Source organism: Chroicocephalus ridibundus, chromosome 3 (assembly GCF_963924245.1).
Source record: "Chroicocephalus ridibundus chromosome 3, bChrRid1.1, whole genome shotgun sequence".
NCBI classification, from domain to species: domain Eukaryota; kingdom Metazoa; phylum Chordata; class Aves; order Charadriiformes; family Laridae; genus Chroicocephalus; species Chroicocephalus ridibundus.
Genome location: NC_086286.1, coordinates 36170662 through 36189905, shown reverse-complemented (window position 1 = coordinate 36189905; position 19244 = coordinate 36170662). Strand labels below are relative to the sequence as shown.

Below are 19244 nucleotides of genomic sequence, written 5' to 3'. Positions count from 1 at the left end.
GCAGCTACTGCCTCCTCCACGGTGCAAGTGACACCCTAACTGCTGGTGAAATTCATGCCCAGCAGGCTGCTGTTGCTGCTCACAGGGTGAAAACTGCTTGTATCACTATCCTGTTGCACCTTTGCATCACCTATCATTTGTGATCTCTCTTTATTTAGGTCAATGCAGTGTCTAAAATAGCTGTGCTTTGCCTAAGAGCTCTAGACATCACGCTAACACTGAAGTCTGAAATGGCTTTATTAGTCGAGTTTACTGTGTCTGCTAGCTCTCATGAAAAGCGACCAATTCAGGATGGAAACCTGCTCACCTCACAGCTAAGTGTCCTGCTCCAGGGAGTTCCATGCCGCAACACAGCAAAAGTCCCCCCCCATTCACACAACTCACCAGATCGGTTTTTAGGTGCTGGTAAGTAAGAAGCCAGGAGGCAGTGTGAGAAGGAAGGAGTTACAAGGGAGTAGGGGGAAGAAACAAGGATAAGAACATTCATCCAAAGCAAAGAGGTAGACGCTGGGGTGATTTTGTTCCCTTTGTGCTTCAGTACTGAGGACTGGCTTTGGCACCACTCATTGCATAGCCTGACAAGCATAGGCTGAAAAAGCTGAGCCTGCAGGCTGCGGGGGGGCACTTCTCCCCCCATTTCTAAATTACAGGAGCATTTTTAGTCAGAGGGGTGTTCCGAGTTTTGCAGTAGGATAGGACTGCTTACAAGAGTGTGTGCTGACTTGTGGGGTTGCAGGGACAGAACCAGAGCAGGACAACAACAGGAAAAAAAAAAAAAAAAAGAAAAAGATGCAGCTAACAAGAAACATCAGAGGATCAAATGCTCTCTACCCTTTAATGGCTTTAGGATAACACTGTGCCATCTGCCTATGCTCTCATGAAGCCTCTTGGTGCTGGTCTTGTGACAAGAACTGCACCATTCCAGAAGCAGTAGATCTGCTGCTGCAATTGATGCTTTCCAAGGCTCAATCCCCATACGTCCATACTGAGAACAGGCAGCATCATTCCATGAGTGAGATCAGAAGTGGGGTCTCCGCTGATCCCTGATGGCCAGAAGGCAAATGCTCCAATGCAGTTGTTGTGGCAACGTTCAGTGTGAGAGCGGCTAAACCTTTCAGATCAGCAGAGTGTAACACGTGCTCTGCATCAAGTGTCCACATAGCTTGCAGCTGGGCTGCACACAGCTGTCCTGCCACCGAAGCATCACAGTTATTTCAGAGTTTGCTCTGAGCAAACTGCAGTGCAGTAGTCAGGGCTCCCTGCATGCCCTTGGCATTTCCACTGCCCTTAGCGACGACGGGAGAGCCTCCTGCCTTCCCTTCCATCTGCGTACAGACAGCCACGGCCCAGTCAGCAGCGGAGAACGCGGGGAGGCATTTCTGGGGAAGAGACACAGAGCAAAGTAATTTGGACTGTGGAGCACTCCGCAGGCTGGAGGAAGAAGGGTAACAATGTTCTTTCCTTACACAGCCTGGGCCCTCACCAACCTGAGGCAGCCATGACCAGGAGGACTGCAAAGGCTGAGCTTACACACTAATGCTGTGTCCTGCCCCTGGGCAAACACAGCCTGGACGATCAGGGATATCTGTGCCCAGCAAAGACTGAAAGCATACCTGGTACCACTATGGTCATCTCAGGTCCTACCCCTCCATGACTAACCACCACTGAGAAAAGTCCCAGGAAAAGCCTCAACTGGGACCTGCTGAGCAGTGGATCCAGTCCCCCTTTGCAGGCAGGTTCCCCGTATCTACCAGGGTTCTGCTTACCTTGGACACCTGACAGGCACAGAGCACCTCACCGGAAACCTGGGGGCTGAGCAGCAGGACTGATGTGCCAGGAGACTTGTCACACAGCTGGTTCACTACCTTCATTAGGATCTAGGAGAGGCAGGGAGAAGAGGGGTCAGGCTACAGCAAAAAACCCAACAAACGTAGCATGCAGCCGAAAATCTGCCCAGCAGCTCCCTCTTACTCTATGCAGCACCCGAGGTACTGCTGGGCCAACAAGTAATGTGGATTACTCACAGAGAGAGAGTCAGCTGCGACGGTATCAATGATGATAGGTTGGTTGCAATGTTTTGCTAGCAGGCTTTGTGCCTTCTCTTCAGCCTGGAGGAGGAAACACAGAGCACTTGAGGAGCTACAGGTGGCACAAGGTGGGCTGGATGGGGATATTACATATACAATGTATGTACAGAGGGAATGGAAGCGCTGCTCTGTGGGATAGAGGGGGGATGTATGTTAGCAGAAGTACAACCAGCAGATTGAAATCTTCACATGAAGACCTCTACAACCATCCTTTCTCAAAAGCAAGCAGAGATGAACCCTTTCAAAAGTGGAATAGAGAGTGACCCGTTCGGTCCTCAGCCTCTCTCCTGGACCTACACATTGCCTCATGTCTTGTGCAGGCTCCTGCTTCAAGAGAAGAATAGTTCTTGCTAGAACACTAAGTCACAAATAAGCATTTCCAGAGGGCTTTTAATGGAGTAACGTAAATTAGCAAGACACAAATGCAGCAGGAAGCCAGAGCAATATTCATATAGGGGAGAAAGGCTCTGTCCTGCCACTGTCTTACTGTGTGACCTTGTAAAGCCCATTTTCAGGGCGACTTCATCTTCCCTGTGTATAAAGAGCAAAGTGACGCCCATCTACCTGTTGGTGTTTGCCAAGAGTGCCGATACGGGGCTCTCCATCCACTCAGGCAGAGAGACACAGGGATTCTGCAGGTGCCAAAGCCCAGTCAGTCATTCACTGCATTTTAAATGATGGCCAGTGAAATCAGCCCAACACAGGGCTTGTGTTGCACCGTGTGTGATTGTACCTCCTTTCTTCTGCCTTCTAATGGGACCCTCGCGACTGAGTGGCTGTGAAGAGTGACAGCGACACCAGGTCCACTGGTGTTTGCGCAGCAGGCTGCAAGTGAGCGTGCTGCTGCCACAGTACCTGCTGCACCTCCAGTTTCTTGATGGCTGTGTTGGCTGTTCGCTGTAGTGCTTTGAGGATAGTCTGTAGTTCTTTTCTTTGCCACTGGGGCATTACAGTGTTAGCCACCACCTGCAAGACAATTTTCTGTGTAAGGGCACTAAACTGTACCTAGAAATAAACTGCTAGTTCTCCAGGAGGTCAGGCTGGAGCCTGGCCTCTTCCCAGACCCTCTTATACTCCTATGTGATCAGGCCAGCCAGTCACCGTGGCATGTAGCTTTCTCTTTTCAGCTGGGCATATAAAGCCTGGGGACCTTTTTTCACTGTTTCACCCTCCCCACCACTGTCTTCTCTCACATTCCCTCTGATAGCAGGTCATCTGCAACAGAGTTACCTAGAAACCGGTTGAAATCTTTGTGACCAAAGTGGCACCAGCACTTAGCAACACACCCTTGCTATTGACCATGGTAAGATGTGAACCTCTGTCCTGGTTTCATCTGGGAAAGGGTTAATTTTCTTTCTAGTGATTGCTGCGAGAGGTTATGTCAATAATGCATATTGCTTTTGTTGTTGGCTAGACGACGTCTGCACTTTCCAAGAACTCTTTCCAGCTTCCCATAGAAGCTGAGAAGGAGCATAGACAGAACAACGGAACAGCCAACGGAACATTCTGTACCATAGAGGTCATGCTCAGCATATAAACGGGGGTTGGCTATGGGGCAGGAATCCATGATCACTGCTCGGAAAGGTACCAATTCACTGGGTGGCAAGAGTGACTTGTGTCATTATTTTTGTTATTTTCCTTTTCTGTTATTATTCTGTTAAACTGTCTTTATCTCAACCCACGAGTTGTTTTTTCTTTCCATTTCCCTCTTTTTCTCCCTCTTCTCCCTGCCCTTCTCAGGGGAAGGGGGAGAACTACAAGAGTGGCTGCATGGTCCTAGCTACTGGCTGAAGTTAAACCACAACAACCTGGTAGGGAAGAATTCATGTGCCTCAAGTGTACAGAGACCACGCTAGGATCTTTCTGTACATGAGTGGAATCCTTACTTTGGTCAACTGGCCCACTTCTTTGGAGAGGTTCTGCATCTCAGGAATAGAGGTAGTCCTCTGCTTCATTCGTAGGGAGACAGAATCCACTTCCATAGCCAAGCACTGGCCTACTTCCCGGGCCTGGAGAGGAGGAGGGAGAGAATGCTTCAAACACAGCAACAGAAAAAATGAACGGGGATGGAGAAAGCGGGGAGGCAGCAGGGTCATAACCACTGAAGCACTGCTCTGCATCCAGTGGAAAGACATCTACAGACAGAGGCTTTAAGAACGACTGTCCCTAAGAGACTCTGGAATAGAACGTTTCTCTCTAGATTTGCAGCCAACACTAGATGGTCACACCCAGGGGACCAAGCTGTTGTGCATTTGTGTTTCCTCAGTATTTCACACTAAATCATGAGGAATTCAATAAAAACAAACTTGGGAGCCCCGTTTACTTCTTAGTGCTCTTTTTTCATTAGCAAATACAATATTGAAACTAATGACTGAAGAAACAAAAGAAACACTAGAAACTAAAGAAAACTCATTAACTGCTCAAGCACATTTCCCAAGAACCAGTTCAGCTCGTCTTGGTGCATTTCTTATTGTCTTCCCCAACACCAATGCTACCGTTAATAAAAAAGGTAATACAAGCTTTTTTCACCAGTGAAAACCCTTACGGTTTGGAGCATCTCCTCTCTGCCAGATCTTTGTGCCCATGATGGTCCTGCTAGACTTTAGACCAGGACAGCAGAGAGTATATAAGGAAAGCTGTGGACAGCAAGGACTGCTCTGCCTAGCTAGGATACACATCCCTTGTTTCAAGTCACTCATGCCTGTAGTCTCCTCCCTTGTCTGATTAACACTGTTCCTCTCGGGGGCTCTCCAGGTCAGCACTTCCAGCAAAGCACACGGACGTGCCCTGCAGCTTTTCATTCTCTCTGCACCAAGAAAAGCCTTGCTGGGGACACAGATGCAGAGGGGCCAGCCAGCCAAAAAGCAACAGATTTGCAGGGGTGGGCTTTGCTTTTAATATTCCCAGTTCCACTGACAGTGAGTCACTCTATTCTGACTGCAGCCTTAAAGGAAGCAGGCAAGGTTGGAGGGCCCCTGACACTCCCAGGTATTCAAAGGACAGAGCGATCTCACAGACACAATAATAGGTTGCTTACTTTTTATACAGGCCCATCCAGACCAGAACCACGGCCTAGCAGGGAAAAATACCAAAAAAGCAGCAAAAGAGCTGCAAGAATGAGGCCACAGCCCTGTAACCATAAAGTACAAATCCAACTGTGATAGGCAGGAAGCGAGCAGAAGGTGAAACCAAAGCACAAAGGATCACACCTTTAAATACCTACCTGGGAGCTGAAATTTACAGTCTAGAGACTGCCTGATATTTTGTGCCAACTTCTTATTTTGGAAAAGGGGGTCTGAGGGGAAGAATAAAGGTCGAGGAGACAGGAGGCTAGGATGCGGGAAGTGGAGGTGAACAGTGAGATACGGCAGCAGAGCTGGGTAAAGGGGTGAAGGAAGAAGCCAGATCAGGCATAGCAGGGAGGCTCCAGCCAAAGCAGAGGGAAGATATAATTGCCTAAGCAGGAACCCACAAAGTTGGGTCCTTCTGGCACTGCCTTGACACAGCAGAAATCTCAGCTCCCCCTTTCTTACCTGTTTGGCTTGTCCCCCTGTCACTGCAATGACACGGCTAATCCCTTTAACAAGCTGACGCTCACTGATGATGGCCAGATCTTCCATAGCTCCTGTTTGTAGAAGGTGCCTGCAAAGTCAGCAGAGAATAGGACAGAAAATAAGCTGCTCTCTGGGAACAGAAATCAGGAAGCCTGCTTTCATTTTAGATGAGTCTCAAGTCCAACAGCCCCTGCCCACTCCCAATAGCTTCAATCCTTTCCCATTCCTAAAATCCTGATGGCACCCTGTCAGGCAAGAGATGGCATAGTTGAGGCTACTCCAGAGGAACCTCTGGGCTACCTGCCCAGCAGGCTGCTGTCAAACAGTGCATAATAGCCAAGTTCTGCCTTGCTTTCCTCCGGCAGTGGGATGAATTGGGATTTTTCTCTTCTACTCAGCTGCTACTGAACCTTGTAGAAAGTAATTTTTTTTCTCCAACTCCATCACTCTCTTGTCAGGCCAGTTCAGAGTGGCCAGCAGACTCCAGTCACAGGGTAGTTGCGCAGTCACGGGGCACTGACAACCTCCTGTTTTCCTTCTTGGCTGTTCAACATTGGATGTTAAGACAACTATAGTGTCTCAGATTCTGTTACCACAAGTAATCGTTTCAGACAGCTTCCCAAGAAGCTTGATCATCTCCACTCCCATGCAGTTTCTTGTTCCACTACTCCCACAAGAATGATCTCATGAATAGAAACTTGCTCATTTTCAGCTGTATCTGCTCAAAGGCCAATTTGTTCCTAGATTTTTTCTGTCAGCATCGTCCTAAGATTTATTAGCTCTTCCTCTACTCTCATTACTGCTAAAAGCAGAAAAGGGCGAAGATAATTAATTAAAATAATCAGAACAGTCTCAAGATCTCAAAAGCATCTCAGAGTCTCCTTCTGGGTCCCCAGCTCTCCTGTAAAGCCAAAGCCCTGTAACTGTAGTTTGACAGGCTTTTTCCCACACTCTGCTGGTGCCCTGCAGCTTTCAGGTTTTCCGTGATTTCAGACTATGAAGCAAGGAAAAATGCTTTGCATTTCACTGAAGTTTTCTCACCCTGGGACTTCCAAAGCTTCATAACTAGCCCATCCTGTCCTCAAAAGATCTTTCCGGTGATGAAACTTGGTTGCACAGGGACAGGGAGTGGAGCTTGCAAGAATGTCTCTACCTCAGCCACTAGTGCCCACAAACACACCTTCTGACTGCAAGTAAAAGTCACTTACGTCCCACAGCAGAGCTCCACAGAGGTCTGCATTGCAGCCTCAGAGTCGCGGGTCAGCACAGTCTCCACAGGGACCCCCAGGGACACTATCCTCACTGGATCTGGATACCCCTGACAGAGGAGACAGGGATCAGCAGCTAACAACATGGTCCTTCAGGGGCACTTACAGACCAGCTACAAGGCTTCAGGTCTCTACCTCACTTTTCCCCTATTCTAGAGTAGCCCCAGAGTCAGGGGCAGCACTGCTTCTCCCCCGCGACCAGCCGCTATGGGGAGAAAGAAACAATTGGGTGACACTACAAGCTTTTGGTCCAAAGAAACGAGCTAAAGGCTATGCATTACCAGCCTCCATGTTTTACAACACAGTGCTCCTGAGATCTCATCTCTGTCCTATTTTCCTTCATGAGTTTTGGGAGTCAATTCCTTTGCAGAAGCCTCTTGCATCAATGCTTCTTGTGACCCAGGTGATTCCTGCTGGAGGAGAAGGCTCATGAAGATGTGTCCTGCCATCCTGTCATACCTCATCCACTGCACGGAGTCCCTGAACTTTTCTTGCCAGCGTGAGGGGGACCTCAGCGATATGCACAGCCTCATTTCGTTTGATCACATCCTGGACCACTTGCTCCACTTGCTGCAGCTGCTCCACAGTCACAGGGCCCTGAGGAAGTAAATCAGCCATCTTCAAGAGGAGCCTCCTGAGAGGTGCAGAACAAAGGAGGGAGAACTGGAGCAAGGACCACAGGCAACTCAGGTTGGGCACACCATCTTCCCCCTGCATCTCATCTTCCCTGCTTGTAAAAGGGAATTGTGAACATCGTGACCCTCCCACCCCTTCCTCCCACAAGGGAGAAGGAATTTTTATCAGAGAGCATCAACCAAACTCTTCAAGAGAGACGCTGCAATAGGTTACCAGGGCCAGTGCTCAGCCTGACCCAATAGCTTTCAGTTCCCAACCCCTCTCCCCTGGATGACCAGCACAGACCTCTGACACAAACACAGCCAAGCTGGTGAATGTCTCGGAGACCCCTTTACACTACTCAGGTTAGCCCCGTGATCACTGGCCTTGCTAGGTCCTTTCCCTTCTGACCCCCATTCATCTTCACAGCAAGGCCTGCTCAGAGTCAGGTCAATGCAAAGCAGAGCCAGTCACGTCCAGGGAGCCAAGTTTCATCACTCAGATAAAACATGACCTGTCTCTAAAGAAGCCATTATGGTCAGAGGAGAAAAATCCCTGGAGAGAAGGCCAGTACTGGGATGTTGGTACTGCTGAGAACAAGAAAACAGAAGTCTAAAGTCACCTTGGTATCAAAGTCAAAGCGCAGCCGCTCTGCTGTCACATGGGACCCTCGTTGCTCTGTGTTGTCACCCAGGACGTGGCGGAGCGCAAAGTTCAGCAGGTGGGTAGCGGTGTGGTTCGTCATGCAGGCTAGCCGCTGAGCCTGAAAGCGCAGACAAGTTGGCAGGGAGTGCTGGTGCTCCACACCTCGGGGGGGAGCAGGGGATGGCACAAAGAGATAAGGGAAAGGCTGCCTGTGAGGGGATGTCAGATGAATTTATGTCACAGAGCAAATTTAGCTTTTCCTCTGTAAAACAGCAAAGGGTAGGCTGGATACTTCTGGACAACTAATGGCTCACAGAAGATTACAGAGTTACTTGTGAGGTCTCCTTCCCATTGCACATCACAATGAAAAGCAGTCTCAGGAATACAAGGGACAAGGCTCTGCTGTGCCCAGGTTACTCAGGACATCACAAAACTCTCCAGGCAAGGCCAGGAAAAGGTTAAGAACAGCAAGTTATCACCTCATCCACAAAGAGCTGCACTTGGTCCCCAGCACGCAGGGTTTCCACAGCGGTGACCTCATGGATCACATAACCACCACAGAGACGAACTGATTCTACAGGGAAGAGTATGTCCTGAGCAGAGAGACAGAAAGATGAATTAGGACACAGGGAACATCCAAAGACCTGTGATAGGTGCATACTTGATCCGACTAGGAAACACAACTGCCATTGATCTCTAAAACATGGGAATGGGGTGGAAAAAGGGACAAACTTACTGCCAACGTAACCAGAGTGCCTCAGGCTTTCCCTGCATCCAGCCACTCACTGCACAATACGTTGAGGCTGTCAGCTTGCAGCGGAGGGACAACACCACCACCCAGGCTGACGAATTTTTCTGACAAGGATGCTTGTCCATAAGAAAATGGACAGCAGCTGCCAAGGCACCTGTGTCAGGCATCCAAGGTGCCATTTCTGCCTCACTGGGCTGGCAAGAGAAACATGATCCCTGCTTCAGCTTGGGAAGTGCTGAGTAAGGCACTATCACATTCTGCAAGGCTAAAAAGGCTGCATCAATGCCCACGGGTGATTCTCAAGAGCTGGAATGTGGGAAGGAGAAAAAGCTGCATCCCATGTAACTTCCTAGGAGAGGGTGAAAGCTCTCCCTCTGGCAAGGCACTGCAGAGGTGGGCGTCCTCCCTGATGCTTTTGGGAGGGATAAGAGCTTTTGCACTGGGTTGCAGGTTGGGCACTGCTTGCATTTATCCAGGACCAGTCAGAGACAAGTTACTCAGCTTGTGGGCTCTCTCATCATTGACTGCCTTCTCCTGCATTGCAAGCTCAGCTGGCAAGACTGCAGCACTTTAAAGACTTTCCATCATTCTCCAGCAACAAGAAATTGCAAAGGGCTGAGAAAGACAACCAGAGCAACAGGTCCACCTCTGTAAAGTTACTGCTACTTCTCCCTCACTCCACCAACCCCTAGGCAAAGCCAAGAGAACTATCAGGAGTCAGCAGCTTACAAATTAACACAGTAAAACGGCATATCACTTGGGGAAGTCTGCCTGGCCTCAGTATCCATGGCAGCCTTAGGTTCAGGCACCAAAGGGTCTCACCTGCTGTCCTAAACGTATCATATAGCCTTGGTCACAGGCTTGTCCACCCTGCTCTGCATAGAAGTTAGTCCTGTCCAAGATGACACCACAGCGTTGCCCTGCCCCAACCTCCTTCTGGAGAGACTGATCTCTGTACAGCATCAGGACAGTGGCCTGGCATGGGCTGAACTCTGTCAGGGAGAAGAATATGGCACCAATTAGAGCATATAACCTGTAAGATTGCAACATGAAAGGAGGGGTCACTTCCCCACACCAACCCTACCAACACCCAGTCTATACTGAAAGCTGACACTTTCCTTTGCCTTGGCAGGAGAGGAACGGCTATTGGAAGAAAGCATAAAGAATCTGTTATTTGGAACCAAGTCATCCCTCGCTTACCTAGTGACAGACCTGCTGGGTAGCAGGTAACCAGGCTGGGATGCCCAGGCTGGCTCCACACAAGTCTGATAGAGCAAGATGTGGCACACACATGTCTGCATCTTGCTACACCACACACTTGGCCAACCTGACTGCCTTCTATAAAGAGATCACTGGCTTGGTGGACAAGGGAAGACAAGGATGTCACTTTCCTTGATGTAGCAAGTTTCTGACATGCTCTCCTGTAGCCTCCTTGTAGCCAAATTCGGGTGACATGAACTGGGCAGGCAGACCATAAGGTGGGTGTATAACTGGCTGGGCAGCTGGCCCCACAGAGAATTGCTCAACAGTTCAATGTTCAACTGATATTCAGTTACCAGCAGAGCTACTTGGTGGCTGATATTAGGGCCCAAACCATTTAACACCTTTATTAATGACTATCCATGACAAGACAGGATGTACCTGTATCCTGCTTGTGTATGGCAATAAATTTGTGGGGACTGGTTGATATATTGAAGACCATGGCTGCTTTTCAGAGGCATCTCAGCAGGCTACAGAAATGGATTGGCAGAAACCTTGTAGTCCTCGGACGCAAGCTGAGCACAAATCATCAGGGTGCCCTTGCAGCAGGGAAGACTGACTCCCTGCTGGGCTGCAGCCAGCAGGTCAAGGAAAGCAGTTATTCATCCCTATTTAGCATTTGGGAAACTACATCTAGAGCACAGGAAATTCTGGTTGGCACATAAGCAAAGAAACTTTTCACACTAAGAACGATAAAGAACTGGAACAGGGCACAGAGAGGCTGTGGGATCCTTGTTCCAAAAGATACTGAAAACTTAAATGGACAAGGCTCTGAGCAACCCAATGCAACTGTGAAGCTGATGAAGATGATGATCAAGAGATTGGACATCCAGAGATCCCCTCCAACCTCAATTATTCCATGATTCAGTGACTGAGGAGGCGGGACAGTGCTAGCTTGGAGATTCCAGCCAGTGTCGCTGCTGGGTTTTCCTCCCTCCATTATGCTCTCGCTGTAGTATATATAGTTTGAATTGCCTCACTTTAATGTGGGTTGCCCCCAGCACACTGGGTAAGAGGGAGCTGGCTGTACACAGCTATCTCTAATTGTTTGTGACAGCCACACCACCTCTTACTCTCTGTGGTTTAGCTTTATGCTTTCCCTAGAGCATCAGAAACCCCAGTTACCCTCACTGATAAAAAGCCTGCGCTGGCATCTAGTGGTCTGACAAAGAAACAGCAAGTGCACTATTTCAAACAACTGCCTGAAGCCTTTGCATAATCATTCCTCATTCTCCCTAGCACTCACACCCAGAAGTCTAATTGCTGGGGACAGAATTATCTCTAGTAGGAATCAACAGTCCCTGCTTCACCACTGCACAGTAATACCAACCCAGAGCTCACAGCCTTGTCACCAGCCCAGAGCCTTCCTGGGGACCCACCAACAGTAATAAGAAAAGCATTTACTTCGGGATGAGGTAGGGGCAGAGAAAAGATGCAGTAGCAAGGTGGGCAGGTTTGAACCACAAAGTACGTGTTCTGCATGCATGAGGTTAGGCAGTAAAAGAAGCCTTGTGAAGGATTCCAGTGCCCTCAGGCAGAGCTTGCCTTACAGACGGGACCCGTCCACTTACCATACTGTCCGTGCTGCCCAAGCTTGTAGGCGTACTTTGGTGAATCATCAGTAGTAGGCACGTTGCTGTTCTGCAGCTGAGCCAACGAGTGCACATCAAGGCATGTGTTTCTGTTATCCAGCTGTCCTGCCTGTGGGCCACCAGCCTTACGCTACAGCAGAGAAAAGGCACAGTTAGATGGAAGATATACCTGGGGGCACTCAAATCGATAACTGGAGCTATAAGGCTAGGAACAACTTCTTCCACCTTCCCGGAAAAGGCTGGTTTAGATCCAGGCTGGTAGAGGCTACTGCTAAACCAACCCCATTCCTTCAAACCCCACAAACACTCAATACCACCCTGTACTAGCCTTGAGGCAGGCCATAAGCAACAGGTAACAAACCCTCCCCCAGCACAGCTTGCTGTGTAGCTGTGAAACTTCCAGGCCATTAAAGCTCAGGAGAGCAAGGCCTTGAACTGATTACTACACAGGGTGAGCAGTGCAAGTCTTCCAGCACTACAGAGACCAAGAAGATTCTGTAAGCTTCATAAATCACTTGCGCTTTGGGCTAAGCTGGTTATGCTTTGTGTGATGAGCTGGAGCACATGACTGACAGATGACACTCCTAACCCGTATAATTCTATGATAATCTCCACTCTAGCAACAATGAGCATCATAAAGCGCTTCTACTCATTTGAAGAGAATCACCAGACAGTACTTTTTGGTCCTGCACCCACAAGCAAAGGCATTGTGACCACAATGCTGTTTCAGATCCACTTTCCCTTCAGGGAAAAGGCACATGGCCCCACGGTGCATCTGAAGAGCCTCAGCAGTGAAAGGAATTCTGCCTCCATGCTCACAGGTGAGAGGAAAGGCTCTGAATTCTTCTGACAACATGAATCTCCCCCTTACCTTTGCATCTTCCAGAGCAAGTTCATTAAAAGCAGCTGAATCCAAACTGATTCCCTTCTCTTCAAGCATCAAGCCAATCAGATCCAGAGGGAATCCCAAATTCCCATAGAGAGACCAGGCTACTTCAGCTGCAGGACAAAAAGAAGGATATGAACTCTGTGTCAACACAGAAAGCAAAGGCATCTCAAGATTTGTTTGGATGGGACTAATCCAGTGTGCGTCTTGGTAACTCGATTCCCCTGCATTGTGTGCAACTACACTGGTAATGGGGACGGGAAGAGAAGCCATGTAATGATTCTTGTACAGGACCGAGTATTAATGATGCCCCACAACCCCATCCCTGCTAAAATTCAGTGCAGCGCATCTAGACAGACGGCTGCTCTGGTTGGGTCCTGAGCTCCTCCTTTCACCTGTGTCTTGTAAGGACCCAGTTAACAGGTCAATAATGCAGCAAGGGAATGCTTCCAACTTTCCTGGTGCCTAGTTTGTTTTGAGAACAAAGTATAGAAAACAATTGTAATTTGAAGAAAGGAGCAGTATCTGCTCCTCTGTCCAGGGCTAGAAGGTCGCTGAAAACATGTGGGGGAGGCAAACATCCACCAGAGTTTTGACTGCAATGCTTGTGAGGGCCTAGATCAAACCATCTTTGAGCACAGCTTGTCAGAGGAGCGAGACTCACCTGGGAAATTTGTGGAGGGCTCCATCTGCTGCACTGTCCGCTCGATAATGCGCCTCCCACGCTCAAGGGAAGACAGAAAAGCTACTTCGTTCTCATTGATGATACCCATAATCTGCCCAAGGATCAGAAAGGTTAGCCAGAATGCTTCAGGGAGCTCCCCAGCTCAGCTCAGCCCTACTACCACTGGGCTCCCTGCTATGGTCAGCTCAAAGCACATCAAGCAGATGTCTAACAGGGGTGCTGTGTCTGCTTGAACAAGCCGTTTTGTTCGGTAAGTATCCATCACAACACGGCTCTGATGCATTACTAAACAGTGCCAAAGTCATTGTGCCTCCTATCACCATTCCTGTCAAGGAAATACTGACCATCCACCTGGGGAACGCTGGAGGCTGAAAAATGCTCCCTGCCAGACATTCATGTCTGTGACCCAATTAAAATTGCATGGCTGGAACAGACAGAGAAATTGCTCATTACAGTTGCTGTCAGCAGAAACAAGCCAGGACTAGCCTTAAATCACCAATCCACTTTGGACAAAAGGTATCCAGGCTAGGACAGGCTGTACTTGCACTCAAAAAAAAAAAAAGCTACCGTAGCTTTTTTAGAGCAACAGCTGCCTTATACCAGGACAAGCAGTGCCTGGTAAGGATCTAGCAGAGCTCCCACAAGGAAATCTGCCACAGATACATCTTGTGCCCAGGATAAAAATGTGTTCCCAGCACATCTCAGCCCACCCATAAGAACATGGTTACGGAGGTGGCTATGCAAACTCCTCCAGCTAAGTCCCAAGGAAGAGGTGACTTCTGCCCCTGAGAACAGCACCTCACTAAGATAATGAGAGAGGGGGTTTCTCTCCAGGGGATTCCACATTGCTCACCTGGTCTGCATTCTTCGTCAGCTCTGGATAGGCATCTCCCTATGGAATGAGCCTCCATTAGTGACAACATCCTCATTATCTTCCTCAGGGGATCTCACAGCATGCCACAAGCGTTACAGAGGTTTCTCAGGCAGGTGAGCGTGAAGGGAGCCCCACTACGGAGCCCCAGGTACAGAAGTACAGGGGAAGAATCACACTTACACCTGTGTGTGTACACACAATGGACTTACACCTACCATCTCCTGGCTATTTCCCTGTGACCCACCACTGTTCACCCCTGCACAGCATCTCTTGGCAAACACATCCATCCACAATAGGAAGAAAGCACTGTCTTTTAGGATACTGTTAGTACTCACATGGACCAACTTCAGATAGTTTTAACCAGATATGACAGGTTGGAAGCCACTGCCCCCAGGAAACAACAACATGCACTTGCACAGACTTACACACACACTTGTGCTGACTGCGTCGCTGGTCACACTAGGCCCGCTCCCTCCCACCACAAATGATCAGGAGACAAGTGATTTTTATTGCTGTGATGCATAGCGCCAGATACACTCCTGGAGTTCCTTACATCCAAAATTGTCTTCTGACAGCGTACAGAAAAGGGACATGGGGATGAATAGGACATGTGTGATACTCTTTTTTTGCTCCCCCAAGGCAGCAGTTTTTAACTCACCAGCACTTCCACTACGGTAGGCACCAGGGAGGCTAGGAGCCCAGGTGGGGCATGAAGGACTTCAGAACAAAATCGGACAGCCCTGCGCAGGATCCGACGCAGCACCAGTCTGAAAGCAGAGGAGGATTCCCCAGGCAGCCATGTGAGCAACCCTGTCCAGCTCCCACGTCCAGCACAACCCCAACAGAGCTCCTCTGGCCTGATCTATTGACACAAGCCGGCTGCTCCCCACACTCTACACCCATCCGAGGATGAGCCTGCAGGTTGGAACCTCTTCCAGGCTCTCACCTTCCTGCCTCCCCAAAGCTCATGCACTCCTTATCTTGGTCTCATACCAGAACCTCTCCCTCTGGCTGTCCATATTTCTTTTCTGGACCTAACTTGCTCCACGCCATGCCATTTCCTTATGTCCTTACTCTGCTCCAGAGAGGCCTGGGTAGATGCCATCGGTGATGCACACACACAAGGTGCGCACGTGATCTGCCACCACGCGGTAGGCCATATTCACACGCCCAACATCAGCATCCCCGACCAGACCTTGGTATCTGGGCCCCCCACAGCCCTACAAGAGAAAGTAAGGAGACAGATCAGCAGAAATCAATGGCTGCAGAAGGAAATGTTTCAATGCAAGCAGCAGTCAGCTACACTTGACGTCATGCTTCTCAACTACCTCTGAGCCTTGTGCACCTAATATATGCTCATTAAATCCTTCCAGAGCATTATAGACCAAGACTTCCGTACCTAAGACAGCTCAGCCAATGCTCTTGCACTGAGGAATTTAAGAAACTATGGAGAAAAAAAGGGATCAGCAGGGCTGGTACCCCAGTGGATTTCCAACCTGGAATTCTCACCAGTTTCCCTAGAATGCTGCTCTGGACCTGGCTGGACATACCTCCTGTCTCAAAATACCACACAGCAACACACGTAGAGAAGGCTGTACTATGGTACCAGGCAAGCAGTCCGCATTCAAGGAGCTTTTGCTTAGCTATGACTCTGAGCAGAAGCACTGTCACCTTGTGAATGGCATCCAAGATGGGAGTGAAGAGATCTGTGTCATAGTTGGAGCGTTTGTTCTGCAGAATTGTCACCAGCCTTTCCAGACCCATTCCTGTATCCACGTGGTGCTGCGGCAAGGGAAGCAGATTCCCCTCCACCTCTCTGACAGACAGCCAGCCAGGAAAAATAAAAGGCAAAATAGAAGCAAGGGTCAGTTCAGGGTCAAAGAAAAGGAGCAGGTGAGTCAAAGAGAAAGGGAGAGTGACAGGGGATGGAAATAGCAAGTGACAACAAAAGGAAGCCTCGGCGCTGTCAGACAGCCAGGATCTGGCCATTAGATAGCCAGGATAGACTGTAATGTAGGGAAAAAGGCCTTCCCTGAACAGGGGCTCAAGGCCTTCTCCTCCTTCTGCAGGTTTCTCCCGGCTGCTGCAGACCTCAAGAGACCTCTGGGATGCAGCAGTGAGGGAGAACAGGGAGCAGAAGTTGAAGGAAGACAGGACAAATAAAGCAAAGGGGAAGAAGTGCCACACTGGACACATCTCCACAGCTTCTCTGTTGCTCTTGTACTGCCACCTCCTGGAAAGCAGTGAGATGTCTGGGAATATACACGTATGATCTCGGAGTCAGACAAAGGGGAAAAGCTCGGGAGTTCAGACCAGATGCTGGGTACCTGCTGTACTGCATGAAGACCAGGTTCCAGATCTCCACTACATCAGGGCTGCCCTGGTTCACCAGTGCCGCAGCATTTCTGCCACCACCCACATGGTCATAATGGATCTCTGTGCAGGGACCACAGGGACCTGTGTCCCCCATCTCCCAGAAGTTGTCCTTCAATGGAAAAGGAAGCACGTGACTGACAGGCACCCTGGAAAGGCAAACAACAGAGGCTCTGGGGCATGCACACAAAGCACACAGTAGCCTAGATCGCAGAGAAAGTTCGAAGGGAGGAATCCTTTCTGACTACTACAAAATCATTAACCAAACGTATTAGGATTCTTTTGCTTCTGTTCACACAGAATTACTCTCCTTAGCAGGAACAAGCTGGACCAAACCAGACAGGATCCTACTCACTGCCCAGAATGGCTGGCAAACTCTGTCTGGCTCCTGCTGACAGAGACAGGCTCTCCACTACATCTGTGGAGCCGCCTTCCTCCTTGGAGGGAATCCCAGCAGAGACGAGACCTCATCACAACAGACAAGGCTGAACACCAGCAGCAGCACAGAGCTGGCTGCCTTGGGTTCAAAGCCCACATACAGCAGCATGGAACAAGCTCCCAAATCACAGCAGTGCTCCCTGCAACAGCTTCATCCTCACACTGAAGCAGCCATTGCTAGCTTTCAGAGGAGAATGTATTCTCCACAGCTCACAACGGAGCGGAAGCAAAGGAGAGCCTTCACAGACTTTGTCCAGGCCAGCCAGTCCTAGGTACACAGCCCCCCAGACTGATAACATCTGAGAAACAGCTTATAGGTCAAGTGCCCCAGAATGCTCAGAGCCCAGCTGACTTTTAACAGCCCAAACAAACCAGAAATTAAATTAATTTAAAAACCACCTTTTCACGCCCGTATCTGACTCCATGAACTAAAGAACAAATGGGAGACTATGGAGACTGAAATGTTAGCACCTGCTGCTCAGAACCTCTTCTCTAACACACTTACCCCAGGCGTAGCCATACGTCCCTGCACTCCTCATCTGCGCTCAGCCCCAACGAGGAGTCTCCGCCAAAATAGGTGACATAGAGACGATCTTTGGGGATCTCGTAGACCTCTGTCAAGAGCTCCCAGGCCATGCTACATGCCTCCTCCTGAGCAGACAGGAAACACAAACGAAGCACATTAATCCAGGGTGCACAGCAACGCAGAAAAGCTCTTTAGAATGGGAGTCAATCACTAAAGACGTTTATTTCAGTTGCTCTCTCCCTTTCCAATTTTAAGGCTTATTGCAAAGAGCAGGATGAGGGTCAGGTTAGTGAGACAGCTCACTGCTGCCTGTGGAAAAATGACACTCCTAAATTGCTGACAGACCCTCAGGATCACAGCATGGTCTACACCCATGTGCTTACCAGCAGAGTTACATGGATTATTTTCTTTCCAAGGAAAAAAATGTGTTCACTGGCAAAACAACTAGCATCCTTTATCCTTCTTCCCTTTTCAAACTTTCTAGTTACAAGCATCAAATGAACCGGTAGCCTCTTTTCACCATATTACATAGTCAACACTGGTATTCACACAGAGAACTTTGATTTATATGTGTTATTCACAGCTTTGAAAGGCTGAGCACTTTGAGAGTCTGCAGGGCACGCTTTGTGATTCATCACACCAGCTGACTATTTCTGCTCCAGGCCACAAAGCTCCCAAGAAGTAATTTGGAGCCCACTAAAACGCTTTCCACAGACAGTCCTGTGGCACTACCGCAGATGTCTGAAAGAAAGGTCACGTTTCCCCCTGGGTTTGCTCCTGTTGCCCCACCTTAAAGTAATCCCCAAAGGACCAGTTCCCCAGCATCTCGAAGAACGTGTGATGGTAAGTATCTCGGCCCACGTCCTCCAAGTCGTTGTGCTTTCCTCCCGCACGCACACACTTCTGGCTGTTCACCACCCGCCGGTGCTGGGCCAACTCGCTCCGGGGGTGCGCCGTGCCCAGGAAAATGGGCTTGAACTAGAAATCAAGGCAGAGAGACGTCCGCTATTGCTTGATGCCACCCAGCGCGGAGGCAGGGGACGGGACGGGACGGACGACTGTCCCTGGGGCTCCCGAAAAGCAAACAGCGCGCTGCCAGCGGCGAACGGGAGGGCCGGGGGGCGATGAGCCCGCCCCGCCGCAGGGGAGCCCGGTAAACGGGGTCACGCCGAGACGGGCCGCGCTCTAAGGACGAGGCCTCGGGAAGCCGCTGGAGGGGACCTGCGGGGCCGGGCCACCGTCGGGGTCGGTCCGGAGCCCCGGGGGGGAGGCAGGCCGGCGGAGGCATGGGGGAAGCACCTGGTTCATGCCCGCATTGACGAAGAGGAGTCGCGGGTCGCCGCGAGGCCGCACAGCGGCGGAGGGCAGACGGCGGTGCCCGTGGCGCTCCTGGAAGAAGCGGAGGAAGGCGGCGCGGACCTGTCCCGCCGGCGGGCAGCCGCTCTCCCCGCGGCGGGGGGTGCAGCGCCATCGCCACGGAACCGCCAGCAACAGCCGCCGCCGCAGCCGGCTGGCCGCCGCCATACTGGCCGAGGGCGGAAGGCGGGGCAGCGGCTTCCGGAAGGGGCGGGGCGAAGCGTGGCCGGCCGAAGGGGCCGACGGGATGGCGGAAGACTCCCCTCCGGGTTTCACCGCGCTCTTCCCCGCCGGCTCCTCCGGCGCATGCGCAGCCCCTATCCCGCGCTCGGAG

General features: G+C 50.2%; 1 protein-coding gene across 2 annotated transcripts; it reads right to left on the bottom strand.

Annotated features, from left to right (window-relative positions):
* Positions 1–808: 808 nt before the first annotated feature.
* AARS2 (alanyl-tRNA synthetase 2, mitochondrial) lies at positions 809–19115 on the bottom strand. 2 transcript variants are annotated; one of them, XM_063328706.1, is made up of 22 exons: positions 18854–19115; positions 18344–18532; positions 17534–17679; positions 16545–16739; positions 15889–16033; positions 15292–15437; positions 14876–14984; positions 14197–14235; positions 13323–13434; positions 12644–12771; positions 11752–11902; positions 9743–9912; positions 8649–8762; positions 8147–8287; positions 7369–7506; positions 6850–6959; positions 5621–5729; positions 3974–4096; positions 2943–3053; positions 2025–2108; positions 1767–1877; positions 809–1379 (listed from the first exon to the last, which is right to left on the bottom strand). In XM_063328706.1, exons 1-22 carry the CDS (start codon positions 19076–19078, stop codon positions 1215–1217), a joined length of 2961 nt encoding a protein of 986 aa, XP_063184776.1. In that variant the 5' UTR covers positions 19079–19115; the 3' UTR covers positions 809–1214. The 2 variants fall into 2 exon arrangements, with proteins under 2 accessions (XP_063184776.1, XP_063184777.1); XM_063328707.1 differs by lacking the exons at positions 18344–18532; positions 18854–19115 and having other exon boundaries at positions 16545–16702; positions 17534–17675.
* Between the last annotated feature and the right edge of the window lie 129 nt (positions 19116–19244).